General features: G+C 42.1%; 1 protein-coding gene across 2 annotated transcripts in view; it reads right to left on the reverse strand.

Annotated features, from left to right (window-relative positions):
* Positions 1-8811: 8811 nt before the first annotated feature.
* bcat2 (branched chain amino-acid transaminase 2, mitochondrial) overlaps positions 8812-26584 on the reverse strand; it is a 61104-nt gene continuing 43331 nt past the window's right edge. The window contains exons 8-11 of one of the 2 annotated variants that reach the window (XM_080183223.1): positions 26335-26420; positions 21597-21737; positions 14337-14411; positions 8812-10179 (exon numbers count right to left, since the gene is read on the reverse strand). In XM_080183223.1, the coding sequence (XP_080039349.1) occupies positions 10138-10179; positions 14337-14411; positions 21597-21737; positions 26335-26420 (344 nt within the window). In that variant the 3' untranslated portion in view covers positions 8812-10137. The remainder of the gene's footprint in view (positions 10180-14336; positions 14412-21596; positions 21738-26334; positions 26421-26584) is intronic. The other variant, XM_080183224.1, reaches the window with a different exon arrangement.

Raw genomic sequence — 26584 nt, forward strand, 5'->3', positions numbered from 1 at the left:
TAGGTGACTGTGTGGAGTTTGCATGTGTTGCCCGTCTCTGTGTGGCTTTCCTCCAACAGTCCAAAGATGTACATGTTAGGTGGATTGGCCATGCTAAATTGACCTTTGGTGTTCCAATTTGTGTGGGTTAGGGTGACTAGTGGAATAAATATGTGGGAATACATGTCAGGGCCTGGGTGGAATGCTTTGTTGAAGAGTTGGTGCATACTCAATGGGCTTGGTGGCACTGCAGGGATTCTATGATCTTAAGGTGTCTTTCTCTTCACCTGACATCTGATAAATCTTTCCTGCAGACTTGGAAGTTTTCAGTTTTCCACGCATTTTAGGAGTAGAGAAAGTTTCTCGTCACATTTTTGATTTGATTTATTATTGTCACATGTATTATTTCAATGAAAAGTATCATTCTCACGTGCTATACAAAGCATACTATACATAGAGAAGGAAAGGAGAGAGTGCAGAATGTAGTGTTACAATCATAGCTACGGTGTAGAAAACAATCAACTTAATGCAAGGTAGGTCCATTCAAAAGTCTGATGGCATCAGGGAAGAAGCTGTTCTTGAGTCAGTTGATAAGTGTCTTCAGGTTTTTGTATCTTTTTCCCGATGGAAGAAGGTGGAAGAGAGGATGTCTGGGTGTATGGGGTCCTTGATTATGCTCGCTGCTTTCTCGAGGCAGCCGGAAGTGTAGACAGAGTCAATGGGTGGGAGATTGGTTTGTATGATGGACCAAACTTCGTTCACGACCCTTTGTAGTTTCTTGGTGTCTCGGACAGAGCAAGAGACATGCCAAGCTGTGATACAACCAGAAAGAATGCTTTCTATACTGCACCTGTAAAAGTTGGTGAGAGTTGTAGCAGATGTGCCAAATTTCCTTCATCTTCTGAGAAAGTAGAGGTGTTGGTAGGCTTTCTTAACTATAGCATCGGCCTGGAGAAACCAGTACAGGTTGTTGGTAATCCCGACACCTAAAAACTTGAAGCCCTCGATCATTTCTATTTTGTCGTCATTGATGTTGACAGGGGTATGCCCTCCACTACGCTTCCTGAAGTTAATGAATATCTTCTTCATTTCTTGACCCCGGGGGAGAGATTTTTGTCGTCGCACCAGTTCACCAAATTCTCTATCTTTTTCCTGTACTCCATCTCGCCATTGTTTGAGATCTGACCCAAAGCGGTGGTGTCATCAGCAAACTTGAAAATCGAGTTGGAGGTAAATTTGGCCATACGCTCAGAGGTGTATAAGGCGTATAGTAAGGGGCTGAGGACACAGCCTTGTGGAGCACTGGTGTTGAGGATGATCGTAGAGGAAGTGTTGTTGCCTATCCTTAACTGACTGCAGTTCATGGGTCCTGTATGCTTTGGTAATATGGTCCTTTTTGCCATAATTCTTGCACTTGTTTTCCCTAAAGAACAAAGAACAGTGCAGCACAGGAAACAGGCTCTTCGGCCCTCCAAGCCTGTGCCACTCATTGGTCCAACTAGACCATTCGTTTGTATCCCTCCATTCTCAGGCTGCTCATGTGACTATCCAGGTAATTCTTAAACGATGCCAGCGTGTCTGCCTCTACCACCCTACTTGGCAGTGCATTCCAGGCCCCCACCACCCTCTGCATAAAAAACGTCCCTCTGATATCGGAGTTATACCTCGCACCTCTCACCTTGAACTCGTGATCGTCACCTCCGACCTAGGAAAAAGCTTCCCACTATTCACCCTATCTATACCCTTTATAATTTTGTACACCTCTATTAGGTCTCCCCTCATTCTCTGTCTTTCCAGGGAGAACACCCCAATCTACCCAATCTCTCCTCATAGCTAAGACCCTCCATACCAGGCAACATCCTGGTAAACCTTCTCTGCACTCTCTCTAAAGCCTCCACATCCTTCTGGTAGTGTGGCGACCAGAATTGGACGCACTACTCCAAATGTGGCCTAACCAGTGTTCTATACAGCTGCAACATCAGACTCCAGCTTTTATACTCTATATCCCGTCCTATAAAGGCAAGCATGCCATACGCCTTCTTCACCACCTTCTCCACTTGTGCTGCCACCTTCAAGGATTTGTGGACTTGCACACCTAGGTCCCTCTGTGTTTCTATACTCTTGATGGCCCTGCCATTTATTGTATAGCTCCTCGCTACATTAGTTCTTTCAAAATGCATCACCTTGCATTTATTTGGATTAAATTCCATCTGCTATTTCTCTGCCCAATTTTCCAGTCTATCTATATCCTGCTGTATTTTTCGACAATGTTCATAGCTATCCGCAAGTCTAGCCATCGTCGTGTCATCCGCAAACTTGCTGATAACACCAGTTACACCTTCTTCCAGATCATTTATATATATTACAAATAGCAGAGGTCCCAGTACAGAGCCCTACTCCAGCATTTCCCTACTGAGTGTCTAATTTGTGCACATCAGTGACATACCTGTTGTTGCATTTATTTTTAATGGTTTCTATTTTGTGAATCTTTGCCCCAAATACCATTTGTGAAGCCTCTTTCGCAGCCAGCTCCATTAACACTATAGTGCCCACTGCTGATTTCAGAGCTAAGCTTTCTCTGAATAGCTTCATTCCAGAATCCATGTACCAACCTACGACAAGCAACACACCAAATTCACAGTACTTAACTTAGCTAACCTTCTTAAGGTTGTCATGAACTGCAAAATGCTTTTGCCTTCCTGATGGCTTTGGTATGGAACCTAAATCGTTCTGCAATAACAAGCGGATTAGATGAGAAATTCTCCTTGAAGACTTTGGTCAGTTTATCGTAGTTTAACTCTTGGCTTTTCTGGATGGACTAAAGCTTGCATGCTACTATACTGAGAAACGTTATAACCTTAAGGTCATCTGGTATTTGATTTGCTTGGAGATAACATTGGAATCTTTCTTCATGAGTACCAGGTCTCTCAATCCTCATCAAATGCATCCATGATGTTCCCCTTTCCCATCATTTTTGGTTATTGGCTTCAAGATTTTATATTTTCTTCAGTTTTGCTTCTCTTCCTTGTACATCTCCTTTAAACCTTGCCCCTCGTACCTTAAATCTGTGCCCTCTAGTAATTGACTCTTCCATCCTGGGAAGAAGCTTGTGCAATGCTAGAGAGTCCCTAAGCTAGCAAAGCCAGTTTCCCTTTTCCTGTAACTTTTCCTTTCTTCCAATAGCTCCATTTTAAGATTGCACAGACTTTTACATTTGAGTCTCTGTGCCTGCAGTATTTCTCTTCATGTGTGTGGTCTCTGCAATTTGGAAATGTACGCACTTTGAACTGCAAGTTAAGTTTAACTTACATGACTTCCCTACTCTTTTACCTATTTGAAATAAGGATCAGCATTCCATCAGCCTTCCTGATTACTATGCACAATACCCAAGGTCCCTTTATGTTGCAGTTTTCTGCAGTTTCTCTCCATTTAAATAATGCTCTGTTCTTTTGTTCTCCTTTCCAAACCAAACAACTTCACATTTTCACACATTATACTATATTTGCCAACTTTTTGCCCACTTACTTGATCTATCAATACTTCTTTATAAACTATTTGTATCCCTCTCAGACTTGCTTTTCCATCTATTTTTGTGTCGTCTGGAAATTTGGCTATAGTACACTTGCTCCCTTTCAAGTCATTCATTTATATTATAAACAACTGTGGTCCCTGCTCTGATCATTGTGGAACTCTACTGCTCACAAGTCACCAACCTGAAAAAGAACCCCTTATCCCCACTTGCTATTTTCTGCCCATTAGCCAATTCTTATCCATGCAATATATTACCTCCAACACCATGGCACCAAGGATTCTTATGACTTAACCATTTGAGAGTTACCAAATATAACATCTACTGGTTCCCTCCAACCACTCTGGTTGAGAATTCCTCAAAAAACTCCAAACAATGTAGTCGGACACGATTTCCCATTCATGAAGCCATGTTGGCTTTGCTTGAATAGATCTTGGTTTTCTAAATGTGCTATTATTTCCTTCATATTTGATTCCAACATTTTTCCAACAATAAATGTTAGGCTAATTGGCCAATTTCCAGCTTCCCTCTGCCTTCTTTACGGAAAGCAATCTTAGTTTCTTTACAAAACTGAAATCTTGCATCTTCCCTAGCAGCATCCTCTTTAATGTTTCTTGGTGACTAGATGTGGGCACAATAATGCAGTCAGGACCTAAGTATTGATTTATAACAGGGTTAACATTACTTCCCTGGTTTTGTACTGTATGCTTGTTTTTCAAGCTCAGTATAGAGAATGTTTTTCAACAAACAGCCCTCTCATCTTGCCCTGCCATCATGATACTTGTATGTGTACATCTCAGTCCTATCACCACCAGAAAAATGGTACCATTTAAAGTGAAAATGAACAAATGTAACATGTTAACAGGCTAGTCCTGTGCCAACATTTTGTTGAAATAGAAAAAGTTCCTCCCAAAATTCTTCTGTCAGAATTGCAGTGTGAATGAATTGTGGCCTCAGCATGACTAAATGAGGGACTGTAGGGAACAAAAACAATCATGGACATAGACTTTCCAGCAATAACTGAGTTTTCAGTGAATTTGGGACAGACAAATGTTCAATCTCATGACTCTTCATCAGCTGGGGCATTGAGTTTAAAAATTGGCAAGTCACGTTGCAGCCTTATCGAATCTTAGTTATGGTTAGGCTGCACTTGGAATATACCAATTCTGGTCGCCACATTACCAGAAAGATGTGGAAGCTTTGGGGAGGGTACAGAAGAGATTTACCAAGACGTTGCCTGGTATGGAAGGCATTAGCTATGGAGGAGAGGTTGGAGAAACTTGGTTTGTTCTCACTGGAACGACGGAGCTTGAGGGGCAACTGGATAGACGTCTACAAGATTATGAGGGGCATGGACAGAGTGGATAGTCAGAAGCTTTTTTCCAGGATGGAACAGTCAATTACTAGAGGGCACAGATTTAAAGGTACAAGGGGCAAGGTTTAAAGGAGATGTACGAGGCAGATTCTTTTATACCAAGGGTGGTGGGTGCCTGGAACTTGTTGCTAGGGGAGGTAGTGGAAGCAGATACTATAGTGATTTTTAAGGGGTGTCTTGACAAGTACATGAATAGGATAGAAATAGAGGAATATGGTCCAGGAAGGATAAAGAGTTTTAGTTAAGTCGGGTGGCATGGTTGGTGCAAACTTGGAGGGCCAAAGGGCTTGTTCCTGTGCTGTAATTTTCTTTGTTTGAGGGAAACATTTCATCTGAACTATATTCTTACATTTCAAAACCAGCTGTCTGGAATTTTACCCTGGCTCCACTATTAGAAAATTGGACCAAATTATCTTTTGTGTAAATGCATCCTTTATAGTACGTTATAATTACAGATGTGTTCAAATATTCAGTATAGTTAGGCAAACAAACATACCTATGATTTGGTGCTGATCAACAGAAATCTCTACCATTGGTATGACATTATTCAAGTGAATAGCTGCACCTAGGTGTAGGTAAGGTATGCATGCACTTTAACCACCTTTTATAAAATCAACAACACCTTTTTTTTAAAGCAGGTTTATTTTTGCATTATCAAAATGATCTGATAACAGTCCAAGTGCACAAGACGGTTGTTACAATGAAATTAATGTGGATTAATAAGCAGCACGCAGAACTCAAAAGGTGGAACTATACAAATATACTCATGGCTACATATAGACAGTGACAGCCAAATATACAGGCAGACATAAATGTATACCACCAGGTATATTAATTTAGAATGAGAAAATGGCCATTTATAAAAAAACTGGCAAAACACAAGATGAAGCTTCATATTTTTATAAATAGATGAATAACTATCAAACGTTGAGAGTAACCCAAGGTTTGGAGACAAGGGTCTTTATACAGCTGAAACCGTAACACTTCAAATTCTCAGTCAGACATTCAGGTATAATTGCAACGAGCAACTCCAATCTAATAGCAGCCTGTCTGTCAATCCACCTACTGTATACAGCTGCCTAAGGCCTCCAATGGTAATTACAGCAACAAGTTTCATTTGAGAATAGATATAATGAATAATAGATACAGAAATTAAATCTTGCAATCATGAAGAGGGAGTGCACTGTGAAAGCCACTGTGTACAAACCAGAAAATCTGTAACCAAGCTCCTTCCCACACCTCAGGTCCAGCAGACAGCTTGCATTTCAGTCATCTGGAATTATCCCCATCAACAAGCATTGGCAGGACAGCAATCAGCACACTGTTCAAATGGCATTTCTAATTCGATGTTTGAACATTAAACAGTACCACCAAGCATTGCAACAAAGCATAGCCAAGACTCAGAATGACAACAAGCTGACAATGCCTGGCTTAAGTTTAACCTTGTCAAACTATGGCAATTTGACAGAAATGATCAACAGAAACAGTTTATTTTCACTCTTCTAGATTCTTATCCAAAACTACCCTTTATGAAGTCTGGTGACAATAGCTGTCCCTACAATACACTCACTCACACACTAACCTCCCCGCATAGCACCCCACCGAAGTATTAACCGCTCTAGATAGCCACCCTCCCCGCGCACAAACCTCTCCACACAGACACCTTCTTCCACAGAATAATCTTCCAATCCCAGCAATTACCCACTAACTTTTTAATTCCCAGCACACTGTCATTCTTATTTAAAAATGATTGTTTACTTACTCATTTGCCCAAACTCCAAGTTGGAGTTTTCCCTTCTTAAATCCTGCATAGTAAGGTCTGTGTTTCACATTCAGCACCTGCATTGAGGTAGTTTGACTGCAGCAGTTGTTACATCATCATCTATTTGGTTTGTGGGGATTTGTTTAGCTCAGTTAGCTGATAGGGATGCAGAACGATTCCAACACAGCAGGTTCAAATTCCCTTCTTGACCTTGCCTGAGGTGTGGTGATCCTCAGGTTAAATCACTACCGGTCAGCCTATGGGCATCTGGGACAATGGCGACTTTTACTTGTTTTGCAAAACTTTTTCCCTTTGGCTTTTCCCTGCTCTGAAATGAAGCAAACATGTGATTATAGAGGTAAAACTAGAAAATGCAGCACTGGGCAGCTAGTAAGAGCTGGGACAACTTCCTGCTTCCCTTTATCTATCCAATACAGTATTTTGTCCTCACGCTGATTCTCTGAATCCACAGTTATTTTTTATGTTTTGAGTTTTTTGTTACCTCTAACAGATGACAATCATTTCCGCACACATCCAGCAGTACACAGTAAATATGGACAATATAATTTTCCAGTCAAGAATCAATGAGAACTATCACCATTTCATCAGACTACTTTAGAGTCTGGCTTGAAGAAAGCGTAAGATGATTAAATCAGTTGGGATTTTTACTTTTTGGAACATCTTTCCACTTGAAAAGGAATTAGAATGTGAGTGCAAGCAATGGAATGATCCAGTTCCTCCTCCATCAACACAGAACCATGGCAGGAAGTGAAAAAAGATTCAATTTATTTTTTGATGGGAGGTTTGACCTTCCATTGCAAAGACTGCATTTGAATTACTGGGTTCAAGGCCTGACGCCCACACTAACATCTCAAAACATCTTTTTGTGCTTGTCTGATATATATCTCCCCACCACTGCCACTATTATCAGTGAGTAGAATGGGCTGGATGACTGAGATTTCATTCCTGCTGTTCCATCCTTTTCCTCACCTCACCCCAGGTTGGTCACCTAGCTGTGGAAAAGACAGCTCCATTTAGTGATTCAGTTGAGAGCGTAGAAAGAAATTTTAAGCAAGCTGAAGACTTGAAACATTGAGCTGTAATGTAATGCTGAATAACTTTTAAAAGTTCAGGATAAGTGAAAGTTATGAATATCAATGTTTGCAAGGTTGGGAAAGGGCATAGGGTGAAAAAGTGTCAGGAAGTGACCACTGTAACATCCTTATAGTTATCTAATTCAAGTAGATACACACTGACGATTGCATAGCTTAGTTAAGAGTTTAGATAGCTGGTAAATGGCATAATTGGATCAATTACTTTCAAGTCAAGCAGTCAGATGTTAAAGAAACCTCTTTTTAACCTTCCCTTCAACCTAGCTAGGGCTAGGACACAATCTCAGCTGTTCCCAGAAACCAGTTCAAGTAGTTAAACTTGCAGGCCCAACATCAACAATTACAAGTTCTGCATAATTTGTGACATACCAGCTCAATTAAATGCAGCTTTTAAATCAATATTGTAAGCAGCAATAACGAGACTATTTATATACATACAGGTGGTGTAAATTTACAAACGTGGACATGCATGTGGATAGACATATGGATGTGTGCGTGTATATACATTCATAAATAGATACATGAATATATGCATGCACGCAGAGCTGCTTGTGGATACAGACATGCAGATACACACTTAGGCTTGTTAAAAAACACATGGTCACACCAAGATATGCAAATATACACAAGGCCACAAAACACTACTGAAGTTAAATAAGAATGAAATACTCTGTTTTGCAACAGAAAATGCCCACAAGATGAGAAAGGCCAGTCCTAGATATTCAATCCAATTGGTGTAGGATTTTTGGAACAAATCTACTGCATTGCTTGATTTATCTATTACTTGACTGAGATTGTGAAGCAGTACTAATTTCACTCCTACCACTAATGATTGGATCTGTGACTTCCACAATGATCATGACCATATAGCAACCAGGGAAAACTTGAAAGTGCTCATAATCACAGAGACATGTCAGATTATTGATTTGTGGGGAGATTCTTCATTTTGAATTATGCAACATCTCCACCTTTATCATTAAACTGTTTGCCTCTTACAGGTGCTGACTGACTAGCTAAAAACTGGCAGCATTGATGTTTTCTTGTTACTGTTACATTTTATACCTATGAGCTCAGTCTCTGAGCTTGTTGTCAAACACAAAAGTAACATGCTGTCAAAGTATGAAACTCTAAAATAAAAACAGAAAACGCAGGAAATATTCATCAGGTCAGGCAGCATCTGTGGAGAAAAACAGAGATCTATGACCTTTCATTGGAATCCAGGTTTGTTCATCAGATTTGTCGTCAAGCATTTTTCCTCCCCAGGCTGTAACCTTAATCATCTAGTATGTGTAGGCACGGTATGGAAGCCAGGCACTCTATACTAAATGGAGAATTTTGAAGGATAAAAAGCACAGAAAGAGAAACACACGTTAGTAGTGTGCATCAGCTTATGTACCTTCAAGGTCGATCAATGAGAGACAAGCAGAGATTTGCAAATGTGTTACTGACTTGGTGAGGAATATCGAATGCAGCAAAAGTCATATATTTAAGAAGTTGTTAAATGCTGAATTATTTACATTGTGCAGGTAACATTTTTAATATGCTCTTGTTTTAAACTGGTCAGTGCAATCACTAACAACTTAATGCATTCCTAGCAGCCATTATGAATAGAAGTATAGGGAAGACACTGATGCAAACAGTAATTTGTCAGTAGCAGAGGCTGTATTCAGATTGTCTGATCCAGAGGCTGACAGTAAGTGAGTCACCAGCTCTTGGTTTCTAACCCAGGAAAAGCAGGTAACTCAGAAACCTGCACTGATTATTATGGCCTGTGGAATAAAAATGAAAAACTAAATTCTGTTCCAAAAATATAAAAATGCACAGCAGTTAATCTATATTGGAAAGAAAAAGGCCATGTTATCTTAATGCCCTGAGATCAGGTCTGATAGCATAGACATTCCTCTTCCAGTCACGAACAGACCTGCTATAAGTTCCCAACATTCTCTGCTTTAATTGTCAAGACAGGAGCTAAGATTGCACAGGGATAAACATTTCTCAGTTCTTCCAGCATGAATGATTTCTTCTGATGTCTGGAGTGGAGAGATTCTCAGTCCACCAGGGTCAGTAACTCCAAGCACTTTGGTAACACTAAAAGCTTTGGGCAGTCACTGACGTCAATTAGAATTTAATTTCCAAAATTCCATAAAACAGCAATAACATTGTTGCTATGCAATTACTAATATATATTTAGTCAGAACAATAAATCTAAAAAAAGACAGCACCACTGAATCCAAATTTGACAAAATCTATCATTGAATAAGATTAATAAATGTCAGCTATTTCCCTCAAGAGCACGCAAAGGATATCACGTATCCTTACAAAGTGAAACAGATGGCCTCTGGCTCAGGGCTGTGTGGAATGGGAAACAGACGTCCAGCGCTTAAATCACCAGGTGAGTCCAGTTGCTCGAGGTCCGACCATACTGAAATTAGAATACAATGATGTTTGTACCATGTGCTACTTTGCCAATTCTTCCTCCCCATAACACTCCTGAGTTATAATGCTGACAGCAGAGAAACACAACCATATCCAGGTAAAGGACTGCAATGGATTAACATTGTTCTCATTTCCCAGCAGAGTGACTGAATGCCACAGCCAGACAAACCAGATTCCCTGGAAAATACCAGGGCAATAGCCAAACTGTTATAATTGGCCCTCGGACCCCTGGGTCAGTGAGGGAAAGATCAGCCAAGGTTCATCACTCAACATTAGTCACCTTTGCTGAAAAGCATGTACGGCAATGTCAGACAAGGATGGGGTCAAGTTAACTCGGGTTTCCTTCAGTGTTGAACAGTTCATAAACATCAGACTTAGGCATGAAGAATGCCTACTTGGGCAAGACGCCAAATGGACACTTGGCATCTGTGGAATGGTACAACCAGTAGGATTCACAGCCTTTGGGAGAAAAAAAAGTAAAAGAATGCATTTTCTCCCATTGCACAGAGTTCCAAAATGCTAACATCTCCAGCTGTTAATTCCAGAGCTATGTTATTTCATTTTCCCCTCATCACCCCACTCTAGTTTGCTGGCAGATGGTTAAGTGATTACTCTGCAATGTAAATCTCTCATTCCATGGTGCACCTTTTAATACCAGGGCTGTGTGCCTTCTCAAAAAGTTTTCCAAGGTTCTGGAACTGATTTCACTCCCTGGTCCATCAACGTTTACCTTGCGTATTTTTAATTTAGGAAACTCCCACAGAAAATAGCAGGTAGCATCTACACTGGGAAATGGATGGCTGTGATCCTCAACTATTCAACAGACTCAGAATACTCTTTACTTGCCTGGATGAGTGCAGCTCCAACATTCAAGGAGCTCTGCACCATCCAGGATATATATAGCAGCCCCATGTGATTGGCATCCCTTCCACAAAGATTCACTCCTTCCACCACTGACATTAGGTAACACTTTCCAAACCACCACCACTACCATTTAGAAGGGCAAGAGCAGCAGATACCTGGGAATACTGCCAAATTCTCCTCCAGTCAGACACCATCCTGACTTAGAAATATATTGGCCATTCCTTCACTGTCACTGGGTCAAAATCCTGAAACTCCCTCTCACAGCATTGTGGATATATCTACACCACTGCAGCAGTTCAAGGCGGCAGTTCACTACAACCTTCTCCAGGGCAATTGGGATGGACAATAAATGCTGGCCTAGCCAACAAAACCCACATCCTTTTTTTTCTTTGTGTTTCTATTCCTCCTGCACTAAGAGGAGAAAGAAAACTTTAAGTCACAGTTCCCTTTCATGTAAAAAGTAAACATTCAAATATATTCCATTCAAAGCCCACAATTCTATATTCAAATGTATCTTCAGAAATACAAAGCTGTGGGATTCTTGTAAACAATAATAATGGATTCATCATCATCCTTTCGGGAAGGAAGTCTGCAACATTACTCCATCTGAGACAAAGTGACTTCAATTTCATACCAACATGGTCACTCTTTAATGCCTCAGAAGTGGTCTAGGAAGTAATTCCATTGAATTACTGGTTTCAAACTGTCACAAAGTTCAGGGGATGGACTATAAATAGCAGCCTTTCCAGTAACATCAACATCCCAAGAATATTTTTATAAAAGTCTTATTGTTAAATATACACGTTCTGCAGTCTTTTACTCTGCTTTTTCAGATGGCAATTTAGCTTCCTATGATGAGGTGTCTCAGACTTGATTAAAGTCAACTCTCGTAGAATCATAGAATACACGGCACGGAGACAGGCCTTTGGCCCAAACTGCTGACCAAAATGCCCATATAAGTTAACTCCATTTCCTGCATTTGGCCCATATCTCTCTAAAACGTTCCTATCCATGTATCTGTCCAAATGCCTATTAAATGTTGTCAGTGGCCCTGCCTCAACCACTTCCTCCGGCAGCTCATTCCACATATGTACCACTCTCTGCATACAAAGTTTGCTTCTCAGGTTCCAATTAATTCTTAACTTAAACTTATGCGCTCTACTTCTCGATTCACCAACCCTTGGAAAAAGATCGAGTGCATTCATCCTATCGATGCCTCTTCATCTTATACACCACTATAAAGATCATCCCTCAGTCTCCTACACTCCAAAGAAAAAGATCCTAACTTGTCCAAACTCTCCTTATAACTCAGTCCCTTGAATCCTGGCAACATCCTTCTAAATGTCTTCTGCACTCTCTCCACAATGGTTAGCACTGCTGCCTCATAGCATCGGGGACACAGGTTTGATTCCCACTCAGGTGACTGTCTGTGTGGAGTCTGCACATTCTCCCCGTGACTGCATGGGTTTCCTCCGAGTTGTCCAGTTTCCTCCCACAGTCTGAAAGGTGTGCTGGTTAGGTGCACTGACCATGCTAAATTCTTGCTCAGTGTGGCCAATCAGTCACTGGAGTGTGGCGACTAGGGGATTTTCACAGCAACTTAACGGCAGTGTTAATATAAGCCTATTTGTGACAATAATAAAATAACTTCAATCACTTTAACTTTAATCAGTTTAATAACATATTTCCTGTAGCAAGGCGACAAAAACTGAACACAATACATCAGGTGCGACTTCACAAACATCCTGTACAACCAAAGCATAACGTCCCAACTTCCATGCTCAATACTCTGACTGATGAAGGCCAGCACGCTAAAAGCCTGTGACTCCGCCTTTAGAGAACCTTGCATCTGACCTGCAAGGTCACTCTGTTCCACGATACTCCATAAGGTCCTACCATTCACCGTGAAAGTCCTACCTTGATTTGACTTTACAAAATGCAACACCCCGCACTTATCTGTATTGAACTCCATTTGCTATTTCTCAGCCCACTTCCCCAGCTGATCGAGATCCTGCTGCAATTTTTGATAATCTTCCCCAATGTCTATAATTCCAGCTATTTTAGTCTCATCTGCAAACTTACTGATCAAGCCTTGTACATTCTCATCCAAATTACTGACGTAGATGACAAACAGCAGTGGGCCCAGCACTGACCCCTGAGGCACACCACAAGTCACAGACCTCCAAGTGTCCTTCCACCATTGCCCTTCTTCCTACCACCAAGCCAATTGTATATCCAACCTGCCAGCACTCCCTCGATTCCACATGATCTAACCTTCCAGGGCAGCCTACCATGTGGAACTTTATTAAAAGCCTTACTGAAGTCCATATATACTTCATTTACTGCCCAGCCTCATCAACCTTCTCGGTCACTTCATTAAAGAACTCTAACAAAATCACCATGATCCACATGGCCACTTTAAAGTAACTTCCAGGCAGTGTTATCACAAGGAGAGGTAGCTGATCTCTGGGCTGAAGATAATAAGAACATAAAATATAGGAGCAGGAGTAGGCCATCTAGCCCCTCGAGCCTGCCCCGCCATTCAATAAGATCATGGCTGATCTGAAGTGGATCAGTTCCACTTTCCCGCTGTCTCCCCATAACCCTTAATTCCCCTGTCTGTCAAAAACCTATCTACCCGTGACTTAAATATATTTAGCGAGGTAGCCTCCACCACTTCAACGTGCAGAGAATTCCAGAGATTCACCACCCTTTGAGTGAAGAAGTTCCTCCTCAACTCTGATCTAAACTGTTAAACTATTAAAAATAATATTTTTAGCACATAGAAAGGAGGAAAACTTCAAATATAAACAGCTCCTGATCATTTCCTCCATTTTATAGGATCATAGAATCCTACAGTGCAGAAGGAGGCCATTCAGCCCATCGAGTCTGCACCAACCACAATTCCACCCAGGCCCCACCCCCATAGCCCCATGCATTTACCCTAGCTAGTCCACCTGACACTAAGGGGCAATTTAGCATGGCCAATCCACCCATCTTTGGACTGTGGGAGGAAACCCACACAGATATGGGGAGAACATGCAAACTCCACACAATGACCCAAGCCGGGAATTGAACCTGGGTTTGGAGCTGTGAGGCAACAATGCTAACCGCTGTGCCACTATGCCAGAATGCTTTATAAAGATGCCATGCTATTTAACAGGAAGATACTATCTCTATTGAAACGGTACACAAGTAGTTATATGCAGTCATCACCTTTATCTTGCAAGAGTCAGTCAGACAAATTACAAAGTTTAGTTTAAGAAGCTGAAATTCTACCTGGATATCTGTTAGTTCCTTCAGGAAACGTTTAGCTAGCTCTGGACCATTCTCCATGGTGGGAATTTGATAGTTCTAAAGAAAGAGACAGAAAAACAACTACTTTATCTACAGCATTCAATCATTGACATGTATGAAAAATAAGGTTGCTACATACCATGACTATCTTTTTAACTTATTCTATTACGCGAGTCTTTGACCTCTGACATATGATGTCCTGTTTTCTGGTTCTTTTTAAACATCATGGTTAGGAAATTGGAAAAATTACTGAATCTGACAGCCAAGAGCGAGGAATGCCTTTAGATCAGTGACCGAAACAAGAGAGTGCAAAGATTGTAGCACTCCATGAGCAAAAAACAAAATCCTTGTGCTGCTTTCAATAACAAAGCAATTTAAATCTGTCCTTTGGTTATTGACCTTTCTTCCTTGGGGAACAGTTACTGTGCTTTAATGTGAAATTTTCACTTTACCAGCAAATATTTATTTCAGTTTCTACTGCCTAATTGACCCAAAATCATTGGCTCACACCAGTCAAATTTATGCAAATGACAGTGATCCACGCTTGCAGTTTCTCTCTCTCCAACCTGATCGGTTAATTCTTCTCCCTTCACTTTGTTTCCTTTGAGTGGCCCTATTGGTTTCTATACACACACTAGCAGTGAAACATGGGTGACACCTCACATCTTTTGTTCAGTCAAATGGTGAATCATGCACCACATTTAGCAGTCCTGCTCTTACCATCAAGATACTATAATTAGCAGAGGGAAATTGAAATAGTGAAAGAAGAGGATGAGAGCCCATTCTCATCAGCACCTGTAAACCTGAGGCCCGCTGCCATTCATTTTTATAACTTTCTATTTTGAATTTCATTTGTGCTTTGATTTTAAGCCTAGAGTAAATAGCTAAAGTCACTTTGTATTTAATTTCACTTGATAGATATTGATTTTAACTCAGGGAATGATTGTGCTTTGATTAATAATAACCATTAATGACCAGTTTCTTCAGACCTTGTTTTTCAGATATAGTGGCTGTGCAGCTGGTATTTGGACAACAGCAGTAATTCTTCAGCTCTGTGCACTCATGTGCAGAATTGTGCTGGTGTGGTATGGAGCCAGAGATTTGTGGGGGGAGAGGCCATTGCATATTAAGCACCAGGGTGAATGCCTTTTGGGATTCTCCCAGCCCCTGCAACCGGTATAATCTGGTTCCTACCCAGTGAGAACATGAACCAGCTTAGCATATTTAAAAAATTATTATTTAATGGTGGGGTGGTTGTGACGTCTGTGGGGAGGGTGGGATGGGACCTTCAACTTAACTTTAAGTCGCTGAGTATTCTTACATGGTGTGGTCACCTGAGACAGATGAAGTTTGATTGATAGACATAATACTTGATTGATGGCAAATGAGAAGGTACCAACAAGAGCAGCATAAAGAATATTACAAAGTCTGCTTAACCTTCAAGTCCTGGTGAGAACTGATAAAAGTTGATTCTTTTTTTGGGATGGACTGTACCAGGCTTCAAAAGGCTGGACTGCAGCCAAGAATTTGGATTAATAGGGACACTGCTGCTGGGACTTAGTGCTGCAGCCATTGTGGAATAGTCACCACTGAAGACATGAGGAAACTGGCCGTGGTGACCAACTGTTGGGAATTATACAGCGACTCGGTAGTGTATCAAAGGGATGGTAAGGTGCGTATTAATTTGGGGAGCTGTCATGGGACAGACCAGTTTGGGGTTATTGTTTATGGCTTTTTTCTTTAGCTATATACTAAGTGCTTTCTCCTTTCAATAAAGTTATCCTTCTAACTTTTTAACTTAATTTTATTTTTACAAGTATATTATCAATTGTAATTGTCATATTATCATTAATTGATATGTTGTTTAACACAATACTTGTCATTGTCAAGTTCAGAATACAGCTTTGAATCTAAGTTGGACTCTGAAAAGGACCCTCATGCCCCTTTGGATTGAATTGTTTGAACAGGGAGTGGTCAAATAAAAACTTTTCCAAAGTCAGCTTTTTAAAAAGTCAAACTTTCAAAGTGAATGAAGAAAGCCGAAATCCAGTTTGCAAAAACTATAATGTAATCTCAAATAGCAGGCAAAAGGCAGGGAATTATAGGCCGGTTAGTTTAATGTCTGTTGTAGGAAAAATGCTTGAATCCGTCATCAAAGGGGAAATAGCGAGGCATCTTGAGAAGAATTGTTTGATAGAGCAGACGCAGCATGGATTCGTTAAGGGGAAGTCGTGTCTGATGAATTTATTAGAATTCTATGAGGATGTGTCTTGTGCGGTGGATAGAGGGGAACTGGTGGATGTGGTGTTTCTCAATTTTCAGAAGGCGTTTGATAAGGTGCCGCACAAAAGGTTGTTACAGAAGGTTAGGGGGCATGGAGTTGGGGGTAAAGTGTTAGCGTGGATAGGGGATTGGCTGTCAAATAGGAGGCAGAGAGTGGGTGTCAATGGGTGCTACTCGGATTGGTGGTTGGTGACTAGTGGAGTGCCCCAGGGATCGGTGCTGGGGCCCCAGCTATTTACCATTGTATATAGACGATCTGGAGGAGGGAGCTGAGTGTAAGGTGTCGAAATTTGCTGATGACACAAAGATAAGTGGAACAGCAAATTGTGCGGAGGGTGTAGAAAGTCTGCAGAGGGATGTAGATAGGCTGAGCGAGTGGGCGAGGACCTGGCAGATGGAATACAATGTTGGCAAGTGTGAGGTTATCCACTTTGGTAGGAATAATAGTAGGAAGGACTACTACTTACAGGGCGAAAAGCTGCAGCATGCTACAGTGCAGAGGGACCTGGGGGTCCTTGTGCATGAGTCGCAAAAACCCAGTCTGCAGGTGCAGCAAGTGGTCAGGAAGGCAAATGGGATGCTGGCCTTCATAGCGAGGGGGATTGAATATAAAAGTAGGGAGGTCTTGCTGCAACTGTACAGGGCACTGATGAGGCTGCAGCTGGAGTACTGTGTGCAGTTTTGGTCACCGCACATGCGCAAGGATATTTTGGCCTTGGAGGGAGTGCAGAGGAGATTCACTAGGCTGATACCGGAGTTGAGGGGGTTGAGCTATGAAGAGAGGCTGAATAGACTGGGCTTGTACTCGTTAGAGTTTAGAAGAATGAGGGGGGATCTTATTGAGACGTATAAGATGAAGAAAGGGATGGATAGGGTAGAGGTGGAGAGGTTCCTCCCGCTCAAAGGACAGCAGGACTAGAGGGCACAGCCTCAAGATAAAGGGTGGGGGGGGGGGTGCAGTTTAGAACAGAGTTGAGGAGGAACTTCTTCACTCAAAGGGTGGTGAATCTCTGGAATTCTCTGCCCGTTGAAGTGGTGGAGGCTACCTCGCTAAATATATTTAGGACGCGGGTAGATAGGTTTTTGGTAGGCAAAGGGATTAAGGGTTATGGGGAGAAAGCGGGAAAGTGGAACTGAGCCACTTCAGATCAGCCATGATCTTATTGAATGGCGGGGCAGGCTCGAGGGGCTAGATGGCCTACTCCTGCTCCTATTTCTTATGTTCTTATAGTCATCAAAATGGAGGAACTCCAGATGCCAGTGGGAATAACATTGAAATTATTCAAGCAACATTTGGATGCACAATACAAGTTAAATGGTGTGGTAAACAGGACATTTATGGAACAGTGAAACTATTGGCAAAGGAATAAAAATGGGTAAAGTACAAAAATCACTGAATTTAATTGTTTCTGGGCTGCAAAGACAAGACATTGGCAAGAGATTGTGCACAAGTCTTCAGTTGTACATTCAGGATGTTGTCAGAGGAGACAGATTCCTGAGGCCAGGAACCAGACATGGGTTTTCTCACCTGATTCTTCGCCCTCCCTTGCCCAATGCCCTCGTTGTGGGTCTGAAATCATACGAAGGCTAGACCCAGTAAGGACAGCAGATTTTGTTCCCAAAAATATATTAATGAACCAGGTGTGTTTTTATAATGTTCCCATTGTCTCAAGATCATCATTACTGACAGTAGCTTTTTATTCCAGGTTTATTAATTGAATATTAAAATCCCTCAGCAACTGTAGTGAGATTTGAACTCCTGTCCCCAGGGCAGTAACATCACCACAATGCTACTGACCTCATTAAGATTGATGGGTAGGTTCTTTATCATTGAATCATAGAAACCTTATGATGCAGAAGGAGGCCCTTTGGCCCATCGAGTCTGCACTGACCACAATCCTACCCAGGCTCTACCCCCATATATTTTACCCTGTAATCCCTCTAACCTACACATCCTGGGACACTAAGGGGCAATTTTAACATGGCCAATCAACCTAACCCACACATCTTTGGACTGTGGGAGGAAAAGGAGCACCCAGAGAAAACCCACGCAAACACAGGAAGAAAGTGCAGGCTCCACATAGACAACAACCCAAACTGGGAGTCAAACCCAGGTTTCTGGAGCTGTGAGACAGCAGTGTTAACCACTATGCCACCGTGCCATTATGCTGCTGATCCAAAGCATAATACATGGAGGCATGTATTTGAAGTTATTAGGGCTGACAACATGAGGGGCTGAATGGCATCCTGCTGTACCCTAAATTTGTATGACCCTGGGCCCCTCAAAGTGGATGGGAAATCCTTAGGTCCATAGATTGGGCGACATGTACAATCTTTTCTCCTGACTGTCTCCTCTTTGAGCATGGAGTCTCTGGCTTTGTTGATGGAGAAAGCTGCCTCCATGGAAGTGGCAATGTCCACATGGTGGGGCTGCTCCACTGGGAGAGAAACGTTGGTACACCTATTAAACTGGACCTAATTGGGTCCATTATCAGCTTAATTGAATGCCTGTATTCACAGTGCAGCTGTGTGCCTGCCCATGGGAAACACAGAGTACCATCCTGATGTAGATCCTCCTCTTAATCTACAAGCATGCCATCATGGGTACTGGGAAAATTCAGCCCACTGAGGCAGAGAAGCACTGAAACTCTGGCCCTAATTTTACTGGCACCGCCTGGAAATCAGGGAGCGCAAGTCTCGCAGAACGGCATTCCCTGTTGGCTTCAGGCGTGATCTTACGAGGCTTGGGCAGTCGTGCTGGTAAAATCAGGGTCTCTATTTCTGTTTCAATGGATAAAATAGTTGAGCTGCAAAGACCAGAAGATGTTGCAGTCCAACTCTTTGTTCAACATCTGACCTGGAGGTCTTGTAGTGTAGTGGTAGCACATTTACCACTGGAGCAAAAGCCCAAGGTTCAAGTCCAAAGCCAGGATTTGTTAGCTACAAAGTGTGTACATAGCGCAGTTCAACATGTTGAAAATCAGCTTGGGGACTCTTGCAACATTTCCCTCACCATTCCTCAAAGGATAAGAAACTTGTGTGGGTGTGAAAATACACCAAAATAAAATCTGACCTGTTCTGGGCTAGCACTGGGTTTTATAGTTAATCTCAGCGAACAATGAAGGAAACCATATAAAATGATCTTTTGATACCTTGCATGTTTACATTTCAGATGAACAGAGAAACTGAATTTGCTCTAATACCATTTACAATTCAATACCCTACTGACATTCACTTGGCTTGCACTTGACAACTGGCCTTTGGATAAGATACTTAAGGTTGTTAGTCCATATGGAACAATACCTTAGCAAGGAATCAATGCACTCAGCAGAGATGGGGAGATGTTTACAGGAAAAGGAAGTTGCACCCCCATCCCCATAAAAGTGTCATGTGATTTAACATATTCTTTACATTTAACATAGCGCTTTATGAGAAATGGGGGTAATTGTATTCCTCAGTGATTAATTTGGCAGGGGGAGGAGACATAGAATGTTAGCAGAATAGGGATACTGCATAATACAGTAAAGCAATCAAGTCAGAGGGAGTGCAGATATATTAAGTTTCAAGGGAGTAGGCCAAAGTTGGATAGCCCTTACCAAATAAAACAGATGAATTAAAAGGATTGACATGTGGAATTGTAATAAAGTAGCCATCACAGAGACATGGTTAGGGATGGAAAACATTCTGGGATATACAATCTTCAGGCGAGACAGGGAAAGGGATTAAAAAAAAAGAGATATTGCATTATTAGTTGGTTACTGCAGTAAGGAGAGACGATATCTCTCTTTAAAAAAGGGGCAATGGCATGAAGCTTTACGGGTAGAGCTTCAGAATTTAAAAAAAGCGACAACTACATTGCTAGGTGTTTATTATAGACCCTCAGATAGTCAGCAGGAAATTGAGGAACAAATACGTGCACAATTCGTGAAAGTGTGTAAAAACAACAACAACTGGGTAATTACATTCGGTGATTTTAACATTCCCAACATTAATTGGGATATACAGGGCTTGTATGGAGTGGATTTCTTTAAATGTGTACAGGAGAGCATTTAGGTCAATGCGTGATGATCCAACAAGGGACGGTGCAGTGCTGTACCTAATTCTGGGGAATGAAGCCAGCCAGGTGGTTGAGGTGGTGGTGGGGGGAGCGTTTCAGTGATAACGACCATAGCATAGTACAATTTATGCTTGTTATGGCCAAAGAAATAGGCAAGTTGCAAAAAAGAACTTTGGATTGGGGGAGAGCGAATTTTAGTAAAATTAAGATCTGGTCAAGGTAGACTGGGAACAACTATTAGTGGGGAAATCTACGGAAGAGCAATGAGGGGCTCTCAAAAAGGGAATGGGGACGGTACAGACTTAATGTGTTCCCTCTAGAGTGATAAGAAGGAGTAACAAGCTCAAAGAACCATGGATGCCCAGAGATATTCAGGATACAATGTAAAGAAGAGAGGCTTTTAGCAGGTACAAAGGGAGCAAATCAGCAGCGGCATTAGTGGGGTACAGAAAGTGCAAGGTGAAGCTTAAGAAAGCAATCAGGAGAGCAAAGAGGGGATTTGAGAAAGCTCTGGCTGGTAAAAGTAGGAAAAATCCCAAAATACTCTATCAGTATATCAATGGGTACAGGATAATCAGGGAAAGAATTAGATCCATTAGGGATCAAGGCAACAACTTGCGGATGGAGCCTGAGGACATTGGTGAATTATTGAACAAATACGTCATATCTGCCTGAATTGGCACAGCTTGAATCTAGTTTAGGCCAGTATTGTTTACCTGGAATCTCCTGGAGAAATGTACACGTCGGAATTTGAATCCTCCTCGATTCTGGAGTTCATTTACATTGCATTTGTTTTTTCATGAATTGCTTGCTTGGATTTTTAGTTTCTTGTTCTGCTGCTATTTTAATCTAGTTTGCAAAACCTTCCATAAATTAAAAGTTGTTTAAAAAAGAAAACCCACCTGACCCAGGTACAAGATCTGACTGACTGGACAGACGACACAGGCTGTACCAGCACCAAAAACCTCCTTCACTCGATTCTCTTGCAGTCCTTTAATCAATTCAGACATTGCCATCCCTCGTTCTGAAACTTTAAACTCGCCCTGGGAGTAAACACAGAGCTTAATAGTGCTAGCATCATAGGCTAATCCATGACTTCTCATTAATTGTTCCTTCACTAATACAATGAGCATCGTGTAATTCCCTACCTAATATCAACATGTAAAATGAACACTGAAGTTCATGGGGGAAGATGAGCCACCATTTTGTCAGGCTAACCAGGGATGTGCAAAGTGAACTAGCCAGCATCATCTCAAAATGAGAAAAATACCAACTTGTATCTTGAGGCAGAAAAATTAAGCCTCCTTATTTTAAATTACATTTCAAAGAAAAATTACTAAGGTAGGGAAAAAAGGTATGCTTCTTCTCTCGCCAAGAAAAAAAGTGCATCAGTTTTGAATTTGGAACAATAAAGACGCAGAAACATCTTGTTTACCTAAACAGTGCCAGTTAGTTCAACAACGCTGACTTGTTGAGTTAGTTATTACAATGCTGATAGTAGGTAAGTTTTGTTGTTAAACTGTATACTCTTCACTCATATCATGAAGTGAATCAGTTTGCTTACAATTGACCATGCCTCACTAAAATGTTGTTCAGTTTGCCTTCCAAGATGAGGAGAAACACAAAGGCAGGCATGGGATTATGGTAAATGTACCCACAAGAGTTCTTACTGTTAATGCCCAGAATCACGCTAATGTTTAACGAGATTTTGGGCAGTACAGGACACAAGGTTCATGTAAGGGGTGACTTGTGCAGAACGCAAGACAGATCTGAAACACTACTCACAGAATCATCAATACTGTATTCCTACCAAGGATACAGTGTTATATCCAGGGGAGTTACGAAGAAGTCAGGAAGTTACTTGGACAAATAAACTGGAAGGAGGCGTTCTTAGGGAAAAGTACCGAAGGAAGGTGGCGGATATTCAAGGAATGTTTGTCTGGAGCTATGCATGACAACGTTCCGATCAGACAAGGGGGTTTTGGTAGGTCGCGGGAACCGTGGTGCACGAAGGCTAGTCAGGAGGAAAGGGAAGGTGTACAAAAGGTTCAGGGAACTAGGAGAGGTTAAGGATCTTGAGGAGTATAAGGACTGTAGAAAGGAGCTTAAAAAGGGAAATTAGGAGAGCCAGAAGGGGTCATGAGAAGACCTTGGCGGGTAAGATTAAGGAGAATCCCAAGGCCTTCTATAAATATGTGAAAGGTAAAAGGATGAGAAGAGAAGGGATAGGACCTATAAAAGGTGAAGGGGGAAAGGTCTGTGTGGAACCAGAAGAAATGGCAGAGGTGCTTAATGAGTACTTTGCCTCAGTATTCACAGTGGAAGCTGATCTGGGAGATTTTGCTACGGATTTGCAGCAGATGGAAAAGATTGAGTTTGTGGATACTAAGGTGGAGGATGTGTTAGAACTTTCGAATTCTATCAAGATAGATAAGTCGCCGGGACCAGATGGGATATACCCCAGGATACTGTGGGAGGCGAGGGAAGTGATTGCAGAGCCCCTGGCGATGATCTTTGCGTCGTCAATGGAGACGGGAGAGGTTCCGGAAGATTGGGGGATTGCGGATGTAGTCCCTATTTTCAAGAAAGGGAACAGAGATAGCCCGGGAAATTACCGACCGGTGAGTCTGACCTCAGTGGTTGGTAAGCTGATGGAGAGGCTTCTGAGGGACAAGATTTACGAGCATTTGGAGAGGTTTGACATGATCAGGAATAGTCAGCATGGATTTGTCAAGGGCAGGTCGTGCCTTACAAGCCTAGTTGAGTTCTTCGATAATGTGACTGAACACATTGACGAAGGAAGTGCCGTGGACGTGGTGTACATGGACTTCAGCAAGGCGTTTGATAAGGTCCCCCATGCAAGACTTCTTGAGAAGGTGACAGGGCATGGGATCCAAGGGCCTTTGGCCTTGTGGATCCAGAACTGGCTTGCCTGCAGAAGGCAGAGAGTGGTTGTGGATGGGTCTTTTTCTGAATGGAGGTCAGTCACCAGTGGAGTGCCCCAGGGATCTGTTCTAGGACCCTTGCTGTTTGTCATTTTCATAAATGATCTGGATGAGGAAGTGGAGGGATGGGTAAGTAAGTTCGCTGATGACACAAAGGTCGGTGGTGTTGTGGATGGTCTGGAAGGATGTCAAAAGTTGCAGCAGGACATAAATAGGATGCAGGACTGGGCGGAGAAGTGGCAGATGGACTTCAAACGCGGATAAATGCGTAGTCGTCCATTTTGGCAGAACCAACGGGATGAACGAGCACACTATCAAGGGCAGGAGTCTTAGTAGTGTTGAAGAGCAGAAGGATCTTGGGGTCCAGGTCCACAGGACTCTTAAATCGGCCTCGCAGGTGGAAGAGGTGGTCAAGAAGGCGTATGGTGTACTGGCCTTCATTAATCGAGGGATTGAGTTTAGGAGTCGAGAGGAAATGCTGCAAATTTATAAGACCCTTGTCAGGCCTCATTTGGAGTACTGTGCGCAGTTCTGGTCACCTCACTATAGGAAAGACGTAGAAGCTATTGAAAGGGTACAGAGGAGATTTACAAGGATGTTGCCTGGACTGGGAGGCATGCCTTATGAAGTTAGGTTGAGGGAGCTGGGTCTCTTTTCCCTGGAGAGACGAAGGTTGAGAGGCGACCTGATAGAGGTTTATAAAATGTTGAGAGGAATGGATAGGGTGGATTCTCAGAGGCTATTTCCCCGGGTTGAAATGGTGCGGGGAGGAAAGTACAGAAGTGATGTTAGGGGTAAGTTTTTCTCTCAGAGGGTGGTGAGTGAGTGGAATCGGCTGCCGTCAGTGGTGGTGGAGGCGAACTCGCTGGGGTCTTTTAAAAGACTTCTGGATGAGTATATGGGGTTTTATGGGATTGGGGGTTATAGATAGGTGTTGATGTGATCAGCACAACTCGTGGGCCGAAGGGCCTGTTTGTGCTGTAGTGTTCTATGTTATAGTTACTGCTTCTACTGACATTTTGCTGGGAACTCTATTCAACTTTTTTTTTTAAATATTCTTCCATAAGATGTGGGCATCGCTGGCTAGACCAATCCCTAATTGCCCTTGAGATGGTGGTGAGCTGCCTTCTTGAAGTGCTGCAGTCCATGTGGTGTAGGTACACCCACAATGCTGACAGGAAGGGATTTTGACCCAGTGACAGTGAACCAGATGGGTTTTTATAAGTGATAGTTTCATGTCACAATTATTGCAATTAGCTTTGAACTCCAGATTTATTAATTGAATTTATATACCACCAGCTTCCATGATGGGATTTGCACATTTGTGTCTTTAACCACAGGCAAGGTTCCAGACGAATGGAGAATTGCCAGTGTTGTTCCCTTGTTGTAAGAAAGGAAGCAGGGATAATACAGGAAATTATAGGCCAGTGAGCCTGACATCAGTGATGGGGAAGCTTTTGCAGAAGATACTGAGGGACAGAATATATGCACATTTGGAAGAAAGTGGACTAGTTAGTGACAGACAGCATGGTTTTGTATGGGGAAAGTCATGTCTCACCAACTTGTTGGTGTTATTTGAAAAGGTGACAAAGATAATTGATATGGGAAGGGCCATGGGTGTAATTTATAAGGACTTCAGTAAGCATTTGACAAGGTCCCACTTTATTTTATTCATTTATTATTTATTAGTCACATGTAGGCTTACATTCACACTGCAATAAAGTTACTGTGAAAATCCCCTAGTTACCTCACTCTGTTTGGGGACACAGGGTTTAGCGTGGCCAAACATGGCAGACTGGTACAAAAACTAAAATCACATTGGATTCGCAGTGGGCTGGCTAGATGGACACAAACTGGCTTGGTTATAGAGGACAGAGGGTAGCGATGGAAGGGTGCTTTTCAGAATGGAGATCTGTAGCTAGAGATGTGCTGTGGGGATGCTGGCATTGGACTGGGGTAAACACAGTAAGAAGTCTGACAACACCAGGTTTAAATCCAACTGATTTATTTGATAGTAAACTCACAAGCTTCTGGGGTTTGCCCCTTTGTCAGGTGAATGGAGAGTTCTGGCCAAAGGTTTAATCCTAGGGTGGAAGTGTCAATTACAAGGGGGCACAGGTTCAATGTAAGAGGGGGAAAGTTTGAGAGATGTGCGGGGTGAGCTTTTCATGCAGAGACTGGGAGATGCCTGGAATGCGCTGCCAGAGGCGGTTGTGGAAACAGTGACATTAGCAACATTTAAGAAATATCTGGATGGGTACATAAATAGGGAGGGAACAGAGGGATACAACCGAATAAAGGCAGATTCTTTTTAGTTTAGGGCATCATGATTGGCATTAACTAAAAGGCTGAAGGGCCTGTTTCTGTGCCATACTTTTCTTTGTTCTTTAAGCATTAGTCAGCATCATCATAAATAAAAGCAAAATACAGTGGATGCTAGAGATCCGAAAAAATAGAAATTTCTGGAAAGATTCAGTAGGTCTGGCAGCATCTGTGGAGAGAACTTCTAGGTCTGAAGAAGAGGCATATTAGAGTTCCCCCAGACCTGCAGTGATTTTCCAGCATTTTTGTTCTATATAGTCAGGATTACTAATCCAGTGATATTACCGCTACACCAATGTCTCCCGCAAAGTACATCATGTATTCCTAGTAAAGAAACATTGCATAAAGATTAGTCACCACAATACAAACTTACCCACTGTCGAGCCAGGTCCAGCAAGCTCTGCCTTGTGACTCCTGGAAGGATTGTACCATCCAATGCAGGAGTCAACAACTCCATCTCTGAAGAAGGAAATATAGAATTCTTTAAAAGAAACAAAATTCAAATACTGACCGAAATCAATTCAACAACAATTGTGATTAATGGCGAGAGTGCTTTCACCATCATCTTCGATGGAGATTTGAAACTAGGAGCCTCTCATTGGCTGACACACAGTTAAAACCTG

Source organism: Carcharhinus amblyrhynchos, unplaced genomic scaffold (genome assembly GCF_965287045.1).
Source record: "Carcharhinus amblyrhynchos unplaced genomic scaffold, sCarAmb.v2.hapA chromosome_186, whole genome shotgun sequence".
Taxonomy (NCBI): Eukaryota; Metazoa; Chordata; class Chondrichthyes; order Carcharhiniformes; family Carcharhinidae; genus Carcharhinus; species Carcharhinus amblyrhynchos.